The 12,206-nt window shown below is 31.8% G+C and overlaps 1 protein-coding gene across 1 annotated transcript in view; it reads left to right on the top strand.

Annotated features, from left to right (window-relative positions):
- Positions 1 to 12,206, top strand: part of LOC129742816 (hemicentin-2-like) — a 168,624-nt gene that overhangs the window by 37,297 nt on the left and 119,121 nt on the right. Inside the window, exon 3 of the mRNA XM_055734756.1 lies at positions 6,586 to 6,796. Coding sequence (XP_055590731.1) covers positions 6,586 to 6,796 — 211 coding nt within the window. The remainder of the gene's footprint in view (positions 1 to 6,585; positions 6,797 to 12,206) is intronic.

Raw genomic sequence — 12,206 nt, 5'->3', positions numbered from 1 at the left:
GTGTTGCCAAAATCGAACGATTTTTTTTCTCACTTATTTATTTATTTTTTTATTTTAATTTCAAACTAATCAAAATAAATGTACAACATAATATTGGCATACATTTTTTAATTCGGCTTAATTATATTAGTTTAAAGCATTAAAAATTTCATTTTTTATACTTAAATCATTGGGCAAATTGAAAATGTTCTTGCTAATACTATGTTTTAAATTAATTTCAACCTAAAATTGTCTTTTTTGAATGTTGTACTTGAAATCTAAAGCTAGATTTCTAGTTAATTCTTCAATTATTATTGTGTGGATAAGCTAGACGCATAATCGGTTTATTTAATTGGTATGCATTTTAGAACCCAGCCGTGATATTCAATAATCACAAAAAAAAACCACCCAATGTTCAACTTGAGCGAATAAATCAGTTGATAGGGAAGAAGGCAACAAAGTGATCGACTCCCGGAAACTATACAGATTTTTCCTGAATAATATTGTATTTGATATATAACAACGCTTTAAAAAAAAATCAATTTTACAATAATTACAAAATTTAATAGCTACCATCATAACTATTTTTAACATCACAAAATGAAGTTTTGTTCAGTGTAGTATTTGATACTGAAGATTTCAACCTTTTTAACAACTGCAAAGATTCATTTTAGCTCAAAATGATATCCAAATTCCTGTGACAGGGAAAAATAACAAAGTACATTCTTTTATAATTATAACTCTAAAGTCAAATTTACTCTTGTCTTTGGGAAAATTTATAGTTCGCTTAGCTTTCTAAATTTTACTAATGCTTCACACTTTTGATAAAAAGATGCTCAAATATTCTGATGACTATTAAATAAGTTTTTAAATTTATGAATGTGTATTAGACTAGTTAACTTTTTGGCTTTTTCCGTAGATCAATACCGGACTTATATGGGTTATTCTTCATGCATTTTCAAGTATTTCTGCCAAATTTTAGATCTATTGAATTAATCTCTGTTCTGCGCAATGAGTTTCTGTAAAAAATCCTCTTGAAAATTTTCTAATGAGAGCTCTAGCAACCCCCGTTTTTAGAAAACGATAAATTGTGTTCCTATTCAAGTTTTAGCTTCAAGCAACCTGAAAAACGTGGCATCAAGAGGATTTGCTTACAACTTGATCAAAGCGTGTGCTTTTTTTTAACTCCTGGCTCAGTCATGGGGTACTAGATTGAATAAAATATCTTTGCTTGTACACAAGTTTGTGTGGAATAAACTTGAATGAAAAATATTTTTTCAATTAAAATTTGTTAGAAATATCTATAAATAACTTGAACGATATTTATCCTATTTATATTTATATTCATTACACCAAACGAATGGTAATAAAAATGGATAGTTTAGCAACAAAAACTATTGTGAAAAAAAAATTTCGGGTTCACTGCAGATTTTAACCTTCAACTTGTAAATAAAATTTCTTTACAAGTGGGTAGTTTATGATTTTTTTTTTTACATGAAATTCATTGGAGCAAGTAGGACGGTTGGCCGAATATGCTAGAAGAAGTGAAAGCAGCCTGACGGTGAAAGTGGTCTACTGTCTAGTCCAAAAAATAGTGTTTTTGCACATGGAGTGCAGAATTAAGAATTGGAAACGAGCCTTAATTTGAAGAAATGTGGGGCGTACGGTTCTTCGAAAGTGTAAAATAGTGTTTCAGTTCCATGCAGAAAATTGCAAAGGAAAGTTCAAGCAAAATTGAAGTTGTTTAAAAAACAAAAACAGTACAAAAAAAATATGGGTAGTGCTGAATCCTGACCCACACATGGGAGAGGGGAGGTGTCTGAGTTCTTCTATAAAAAGTGATTTGCTGTTCTGGTCAGGAAAGTGAAGGAAATGAAAAAAGCAAAGCAGATGGTGTTTAGTGATTGAATATACAAAATCGTCAACTGGGAGGTAAGCCCAGTGAGATGAAAGTGGTAAGGTCAAAGGTAGCCAAATTTTCATGACACTGTAAGGGTAAGATTATTAAATAAAATCATATTTGAATAATCAATCAACTGCAAACTGGCCAGGTATATACACGGATGCCGGAATACCTGTTGTGAATTTGTTAAATTTTTATTTAATAAATTTTAAACTAGTATTAGAGATGATCGAAATATTCTTCCAGAATTAAAACATACAGTAACACGACAAACACACATTTCATAACAGTTTATACGAAGCCATGGTATCGGGTTTGTTTCACCCTTCATTTGATATTTGCTGAACCATTAATTTAAAGAATGCAGGAAGGAACATACTTTGATAAAACTGCGGTGAATCCGTGCACCCATGGTGGATTACTAACATACAACAACATACAACAAGTGGGTTGTTTATGATTTTTTTTCCATTTTTTTTTTGTTTGTTTTGAACGATTATCTAAAACAGATTCATAAAATGCTAATAATATGCTAATAATATATTGCTCAAATTAACGTATCAAATAAACAGGGGCTTGCTAGAACTCTCATAAGAATTTCTTTTAGAAAAATTGACTTTTATTCACAAAAACTCATTGCGCAGAACAGAGATTAATTTAATAGATCTCAAATTTGGCAGAAATACTTGAAAATGTATGAGGAGCAACCCACATGAGTCTGGCTTTGATCTGCGAAAAAAGCCGAAAAGTAAACTAGTCTTAATCGTGTATTCTTAGTTCTGGAGATGAATTTAAAAACATACAGCTAAAACTCCTTTACATTAAAACAGCATTTAAAAATACTTTTTACCCAGTTTTGGCTTTAAACGTTCTTAATGAACTAATGATAACTCAAATCTTCTCTTTTGGTTCATTTTTTATGAAATCTTCCATGTTTTACGCTCTTACTCGAATTTAGAAATCGGTAGGAGAATTTTTGAAACTTTACACCGTTTTTGGTTACTATTTTGCAGTTACTGTATATTTTCCCAGCTATGCACAATATGAATATTTGGAGTGATGCATTTTAAACGAAAATCTAAGATTTAAATAATGATTTTAAGATTTGGCGTGATTCATTTTGAGTTTCATAACTCATTTTTGAATGATGGTAAATTGAGGGTAACATCCATTCATGCAAGAGAACTTCTATTTTCGGACAAAATCTAATTTCTTATTTTGCAATCTCATCATGAATTCATTGTTAATGCAAGTTTAAAGAGTACTGATATTTTTGATTTATATTTTTAAGTAGCTGAGTCATCTTATATGATTATGTTAATAAGTTTTTAAATTGCTAGTAAACCATCTGTATATCAAACAATGCTGAATTTGATTTCTAATTTAATTTAAATTTAACGTGTTTATTATCTTTATATTATGAAATCAAAGTTTTGTCACAATATTTTGATTATGATTTTACAATTTTTAAACGATTAAGAAATTATCTTGAAATATCATAAACAAAATCCTAACAAGGATCATCCGTTCCCAAAAACTTCAATGCGACTTCAACATTTGTTGTATATTAAGAATTAAGACTGAATTCTTATTTGTGGACCGATATCTTTTTCAACCTTTAGCCTATAAGTGATTAATAAATTTTTTTTTTGTTTAACAAACACTCCCACAGAGTTAATATTTTTTAAATTCATAAAATTACACAACACAGGTCGCCTCTTTTTGTCTTTTTACCTGTAAATAGGCTCTTCAAAAATATAGTATTAAAAATCTTTTAGTTTTTAAATGATTTATTTTAAGGCTATGATTGTTTAGTATTCAGGCAGTTACAAACGATTGTATTTTAAAAACTATTCATTTGATCGAAAAACTTTCTATGGAAGAAATGAAGGTGTTAATATGAAATTTAAAAAATATATAAAAAATTATTTATAAACAATTTCAAGAAAAATTTTACTTTTTCACTTGTGTCAGTCATATAGTGATCTATTATTTTTATCACAGAAGTAAAACTTTGCAAAATCCAGATATTTTACACAACCTCACCTGGAAAAAGCAATTGGAATCTTGTTGGAACCATTTCATGAGTAGTCATCTCGAAAAATTTGATCCTTAAATCCAGTTTTAACATAAATTTCTTCTTCCATCAGGACACATCTGTCACATTGCGTAAAAACGGGTTGCACATATTGCAATCTAAGAAACTGTTCACTATTAGTTATTTACTTGGTGTCTACTAGTCAGACAACACTTGACAACACTTTTTGACTGATGGAAATGGATTAATTGCATTATTTAAGGGGTCTGCATTCAGTTATCCCCAATAACCATATACATTTTACCATATTTAAAATCAAGGGCTCCATTCCGATGCTTGATTTTAACTTCGTGTGGATTCTAGAGTGGCTCCTTATTCTTCTTAACCATTCGGTCCAAAAAAAAAATCAGAAAAAAATCAACAGTTTATGAGTTTTCAAGTCGACAATGAAGAATTTTCGAGGTGCAAAATGCGCAAAAAGCGCTAAGTTGTGCAAAATTATTTTTACCATGTCTATTTGCATTGTAAATATCTCAAACACACATTAACTTAAAAATCTGGCAAAATTAGGCAAGATAGTCCTTTTCATAACCAACACAACGCTGCTTGCATATCCGAGCTCTAATAATGTAACTACATATCACCGAAATAAAGTGCCCGGATACTAAATGATCATAGCCTTATGTCCGTTTTCTCGAACACTTTAAATTTTAGAGCTTGTTGCCCAATCCTGTATGAGTGCGATAAGCAAAAAAAAAAAATCAAAATAGAGTTAATTCGGTTGAAATGACTTAAATACAGCATAACAACCAAAATCATGTGCAACCATTGGCATATAAACTTATACAGAATTCAACATGATAAAATAGTGCAATAAGAAATTCGTAGAGCTATGAATTATGGCTTTTATGTATGCAAGTAGTTGAAAAATCTGTGAAATATGATACAACAAAGAAGTTCTTAATTTCATCAAATGATAAGCACCCGTAGCACGTTGAGGAGAGGGTAGTGATTGTTAATTTTAGATAATCTAATCGCTTTTAATTTGGCTTTCCCTCTATACCTCATCCTTGGTCTTATTTCGAGATACTAGAACTACATTTTCTTAGAACTCCAAAGGTTTTTTTTTGTCAACTGGACTCTCCTCAAATTTTGAGTCAAATGTTTTGGCGAGTCCGGATAAACCCGATGAGACTGAGTCGATTTGGAGTAATTTTTGAATTTCTCAAACCTCGGGATCTTAAAAGCAAATTCAAATTCATCCATGATTTTTTTCAGAATTTTTTTGTAACTTTTACATGAGTAAATTTTAACTTTCACGTTGGTATGAGAAAAATTGAATATTTTTTTTCTAAAAATCACCATAGTTTTTTTTTTTGTACAAAAGAGCCTGGTTATGTGGCAATTTTAAGATTCTTCAAAAATTACTGTGTGCTGTGCAACTTTGCGAAGACCTTTACATTGTATCTTATCAGGCGAAAAATTATTAGCTTTTGAATTGGGGTATGTCTTTTGGCATTGAAAATCTATCAATTCAACTGACATCACTGTTTGTGCCTTGCGAAGTATTGCATGACTACTTTTCAAGCAGTACTTTGCGAGGCAAACCTGTAGTTTTAAATTGTTTTCCTTGAAAGTAAACGAAGATTCATTTATTATAACAGCAAATGTCCTGTAAAATAGTTGTACACTAAAAATTAAATGTCACGTAATCATGTTTTCGACCTGTAAAATTACGGTAAATGCCCTGCTCCTTTTTGTTACAGGACATTTGCGTTATTTTACAAAAAATAGTTTTTGCTGTGTATTTTGCCCAATATGATACGAAGTTCCAGTCTTCGACAAAGTTGCGGACAATTTCCTCGAAAGAATTTTCAAACTGGTACAAAACCCATAACTAGTCTCGGTTCCACAGAAGATACAAGAATGATGTTGAGTTTTCAGAAAAAAAAAATAAATTTTTTCACAAAAGCCGCAAAGATCAAATTTACTCATGTAAACGTTACTTAAAAATTCTGCAGAAAAATATGGATGAGTTATGAACCAAAACGATGCTTTTAAGATACCAGGGTTTGAGAAATTCCAAAATGACTCCGAATCGACTAAGTCAAGAATAAGTTGGTGTTTATTATTTGTGTGTTTATTTTTATGTTTTGGATCTTCGTTAATTGATTGTACCATAAACATAAAAAAACACACAAAAAATGCATTGCGATCGTAAACAAAGTTGCACAATAAATGCAAAAACTTTCCGTTAAAAAAATTAAGGAACCTTATCGCTTTAATGCGTTATATCTTTGGACTTGAAATATTTTGGCATATTTTTTTAAAGAAATTCAATAAATCTTTGTACTGAAGGTTGCCTTCACACGAATCGAATAACACCTGGTCGTTATCAAATATATCAAAAAAAAAAAAAAAACAATCTCATTCCCGTGAGACATTCATGTATGTATTTTTTTTTCTATTTTTCATTTTTCCCATCCATAATTACACCCTGGTGGCTGAACCGTAAAAAAATCGCCCCGAACAACAACATGGCGCGGCGTCGCTGAACCTGTGCAACATCAACAACGACGACGACAAAAAACCCTCCCAAAAATAATCCCATATTCCTGGAAATGTGTTCCTGTGTCCGGTGTGACCATCTCTCTCGGGTCGGCAGGTGTCCTGGATACGGCACCGGGACATCCACATCCTGACGGTCGGCAGCTACACCTACACATCGGATCAGCGCTTCCAGGCGACGCACCACAAAAACACCGACGACTGGACGCTGCAGATCAAGTGGGCCCAGAAGCGGGACGCTGGCATCTACGAGTGCCAGATTTCGACGCAACCGGTGCGGAGCTATTTCGTGACGCTCAGCGTCGTCGGTGAGTTTTTTTTCATGCAACTTTTTTTAACTATCCAGAATGCAGGTATCTGTCTATCTTTTTTATCTGGCTCGCGTGCCACGCGACCTCTATGAATGATAGATTTATTTCAGTCAAACTAGCGGATGGACAGTTTGCTTTTGCCATTCCCATCTCTCGCTCGATATTGGTGAACATTTTTATTTGACACTGTGCTGACGTTTTTGATACCTTCACCATGGCGATCCGATAACTATGCGTCGTCGTCGTCATCGTGGATTTGATGACAGGGAGCTGTTATTTTGGGACGATATTCGTCAAATCCAATTGAAACAAGTGTGTATTTTTGGTCCCCCATCATGAAATAGAATTGTTGCTCAAATCAAAATATTACCTGTGGATTTCCGAAAAGCTGAATAGATTAAAGAAAAATCATATGGAAACGTGCAGCTTCCAAAGAAATGTAAATGGGATTTCAAATTTTTTCAACAGCTACGCTATACCAAGAATTAAAAATATTTAAATTTTTCATATTTAAATCTCAGAATTCATTTTTCCCTGGTTTAAAGAGTGAAAAAAAAGACTGAGTTTGGGATCGTTTTCGAATTTCTTAAAGGTCTTAAAGGTTTGTTTTGGTTCAAAACTCATCCCTGTTTTTTAACAGAATTCAAAAGTTACTTTTACATGTGTAAAGTTGAACTTTCATGTTTTAATGGTAAAATTGAATATTTTCTTCGGAATAATCAACTACTAATATGTTTGTTCTCTGAATCCGAGGCTGCGTTTGGGTTTTGTGCAAATTCAAAAAATCTCTAAAATAAATTTTCCGCTGAACATTTTTGACTGATAGGTACTGGAGAAAAAAATAGCTGTTGAATAGTGGTAGATCTTTTGGCATTCAAAATCAATCAATTCAACTGACATCACTGCTGGTGCCTAGTGAGGTATTTCATGACTACGTTTTAAGCAGAACTTCGCTAGTCACCAGCAGTGATGTCAGTTGAAATGATTGGTTCCAATTCCAAAAGACACCGCTTTTAAATATATCATAACTTTTTTATCTAATAGGATACGAAGCTACTGTCTTCGACAAAGTTGTACAGCGGAAAAAATTCTTTAAAGATTTTACAAAATAACACAAAAACCAAACGGAAGCCCTGTTCCAGAGAATAAAAAAAAATGAGGTAGATTTTTATGAACAAAGTATTAAATTTTTCCATACAAACATAAAAGTTCAAACTTACTCATAGCAACGTTATTTCAAAATTCGGCAAAATATCATAGATGTTTTTTGAACCAATTCGAAGCTTCTAACACTTCAAGGCTGGAGAAATTAGAAAATGATCACAAATTGACACAGTTGACAAAAATAACAAAACTTCGGAGTTCCCAGAACATTTAATTCGAATGATAAATATATACTCTTCTTTTTTATTCAAATCATTAAAATTTACTTTTTTGAAGACCTCCAGCAATTTTCGCTTATCTGAAAAAAGTTAAAAAGTATAATTTTGGAGCTATTTTTAACCAGTTTTACAAAAACGAGAATGGACAAGAAATTTCAAATAAATCTTAAACCTAAAACAAAATCTTAGCTGTTCTATGAAGCATTAGTGATAACATTAAGCAGTCTTCAACAAAATTGTTGATTATTGCTTGTACTACTTATTATTGGGTCGCATAAAACTTCTTATTTCTCCAAGGGAAAATAACCTACCTACAAAATTATTAAAAATGGTTTTTTAGGATTTTTATTTAAGTTTTATGGGAAAATACAAAAGAACATAGTTTCCGCTGTTTTGATGAGTTTGTGAACACTTCGTTGATCACCTCTCATCAATTTCTGCACAGTGGCATCATCAATCGTATCAGCCTCCACCTGAGTAGCTTTAATGTCTAGACCCAGGGCTGAAAAACAATAAAAAAATATTGAAAAATGACGCTCAAATGTCAAATTGGTCTGATTAAATCACTGACCAGTGAGCAGATAATAATTGTTTTTCTTTAGAATGATCATAATTTTAATTTTTTAAGTCTTGAAGAAAGGTTTGCATTGAACAGGTTTACAAATTTCATCAAACTGAGTATTTCTTATCTATAAAACAATAGTTTGTTCCGACACAACGTTTTGTCTTAAACAATTGAAATTTTCAAAAGTGCTCAGTATTTTATGTCGAAAAGCTGCAAAAATGCTGCAGCGAGTTTCTGTTTTTCAGACTTAGGTCTGGACAACTGGTAAATTTTGGTTTATAATATTTAAACTCGCCGGGAAAATTCGATAAAATCCAAAAGCTCATCATCATCATCAACATGCAAATAAACTTATCCACGAAAACAAATTTCAACCTAACATGAGCTTTCCCCTTAAGGTTAGCAAGGTATTATTTCTAACTCGGGATTTGTCGATCTTGGTAGTTGAAAGCCTTGGCGATCATTCCTCCTGACCATGTTGGGTTTTCAACGTAGTTGTGCAGAATTATTTCTCGTGTAGTTCCTCGCTCAATATACGATTGAGAATATCTTCATATACGACATTTTTTGTAACAATACGGAAAATTTGACGACTTATTTGGTCGTCTTCTGCGACTTGAGTGCAGGGCTCTCATTTTCCGTCAGTTGAATAAAAATAAGATTATTTCAAAGAAATGCGTTTTTTGCTGTCAAACTCAAGTTGATATCGTACAATTAATTATTTGCCTGAGTGCTGAATTTTTTCAACGTTCATGAAGTTATTGTAGTACCTGGACTTGATCCTCTGACGATACACTCAGAAAAATACTCTTATATATGCCATAAGATTCTCTTATGAAGTGGCGCCATAAGAAAAACCATTGAAATTCATAAGATTGTCTTATGACGCGAATGAATTCTGAAATGAACACCTACTCCAATAAGAAATTTTCGCATTTCATAAGAAGGTCTTATGGAAACATGAAATGTCACGTTTGGTGAAAATAATTCAAGAAATTTGATGTTTAAAACTTTAATTTTATTATTCGGCCGACTTATTTCAAATTATATCACTATCAGCAGCACATCAACACTCGATACCAATAAAGTTATTCGGTAGCAACCGGTCCATTCATAAAATTATTTTAGTCGGTGGTCAGCATGCTGAAAAGTAAACAAAAAAAGTACTTGAGTAAATAATTGTTTTCAACGTTTACAAAAAAATGATTTTCTACTCAAACTTACGATTTAGAAGATCGAAATCACATTTTACTATTACAAAAACTTATAACTCCACAACTAGAGAGTCCTTTGTATGACGATGAAAAACAGACTAATGAAGTGAATGTGTTCATTATTTTTCACAATGCCGCTTCTTGTGTTTTTCATAAGAACTTCTTATGAAAATAGAAAGAATTTCATAAGACTCTTATGAAAACCAATTTTGCACTCTAAAAAGCGGTTCATAAGACGCATCTTATAAAAATTATAATAAAAATTTGCCTGAGTGTACGATCTGCAGCTCATGATGGTTCCTCGACGCTATCTGGAATATATAAATTCAAGGGGATTTGCTTCAAAGGCATTAAACCAAAAGCAAATCGTGTATTTCTATAACTAAAATCTTTTGAATCGTAGAACATCGATGATCTAAATATAGACCAACATTCTGAAGCCTCCTTAAATACGATTTCAATCATCAATGTCTCATTATCATAAACGATTTTATTGAAATTATTTGTATTCTTTGACGATTGCCAGCAAATACGTTTTACGAAAATCAGACATGCGAATTAATTTGCACAGGTACAATATTGGATACAGCATCGGCTTGGATTTTGGGTAGAAATGTTTCGGAGCCACGCTCAATGTGAACACTTTGGGAAGAACTTTTGTTACCAGCAGACACATTAGTTCTAATCGCTGAACTAATCGACTGTAGATACCCCCTTGCTACATTTTATATTTTTTTCTTTTTTAAATATATTCTCTCCTTTAAGCAATCTTGATTTATAGAAAAATGTACTTTCTATTTAGATCTTACACCCGGTTGTTATGATAACATAAATCGTTTTTCATGTTAAAAAAAATCTTAATTTCGAATTATTTTATGCATAGCACGACAAATCCCGGCAATCACGGCTGATCATCGTATATCGGTCGTTTCACGGAATTTTTGCGAATTGTCGTACACAAAGGTCGAGTTCATATGTACATAAATACGAGTCTCTCTTCTTGTCGTAATAAAATCATGCAATGCATTTCAATACGATAAAGAATATACATGGACCGCACATATTGTAGGTGCAGATATTCGAAAATGATTTTAAATAACATTCTATACGATATAATCTGTAAAATAAAATACGACTTCTGGTTGTCTGGGTCTTTAACATCAAGAAATTTTAAGTATTTTTTTGTGATGTAAGAAAAAGCTATTTTTTTCAATTTTATTTTCCAGAAATTTTACAGTTTTGTTCTTGAAGTGCTGTATCTCTGAAACAAGAATATCCAGGCAAGTTCTGAATTTGTCTGATAGTCCAAAGATTTAATATCTATGATTTCAAAAAGAAGTCGATGAATTCCTATGAATTTATCCTTGGTTTTGAGAAACTCAAATACTAGTATTTAATTAGCTTCATACATGCTAGAAACTTAAATGGGTTATGGAATCTATGAGACATTGGGGATGCTAGCCAATGGCTAGGGGATTTTTTCAAAAGCTGTGGCTGAATTCAAAGGTATCACCGACTTACTTTTGAAATCATGGTTTCATACAGCCAAGATGTTCTTAAAAGCCCTTCTTTATGAATATTAGTTATTCAAAATCTGTTTTCAGATTTCATGTATGTTTATAAGTTTAACAGTTATCAATGATCGATTTTATTCGAAACTGGTGAATTTAAAAATTTCTACGCGCCATACCTTCAAACCTAGTACTTATAAAGAAAATCTGTTAAAAGATTCGAATTCAGCACCAAAAATTTTCCAAAACCGTTTATATTAAACACATTTTTTTGCTGAAAAAATCAAAGAAGTTAAGTTTCATGATTACAAACAACTTTTGTTCTACGAAAAACGTTGTCGTTGAGAAATCATTTTATTAGTAATTGCATAATTCAAGGGGATAAAAAATGTTCAGTACTTTTTCGGTTGTAGTTTTAACCCTCTTTAACCATTCATTCCAATAATCCAGTCATTTGAAACATATTGAGTATAACTTATGGTTATTTATATAATAATTCGTTTGAACTTTTAAACAAATTACTGAGATATTTCATCTTATACTGAATTATTGTATAATACATAAGGGAGATAATGGCAAAACGAGAACTCAGGGCTTCTTATCTATGAAAAACGTATTTTCTCAAATAAAATTTCACGTGGAATAGTTTCGTAGATCGAAAAGTAGAAATTTATTTTTAAGCAAAAAGAAATTTTCAGATCATTTTTACAGAAATATTTAAAGATAGGTACTCAA

Source organism: Uranotaenia lowii, chromosome 2, assembly GCF_029784155.1.
Source record: "Uranotaenia lowii strain MFRU-FL chromosome 2, ASM2978415v1, whole genome shotgun sequence".
NCBI classification, from domain to species: Eukaryota; Metazoa; Arthropoda; class Insecta; order Diptera; family Culicidae; genus Uranotaenia; species Uranotaenia lowii.
Note: the sequence above shows the minus strand (reverse complement) of the source record. Positions and strands in the feature narration are given on the sequence as shown.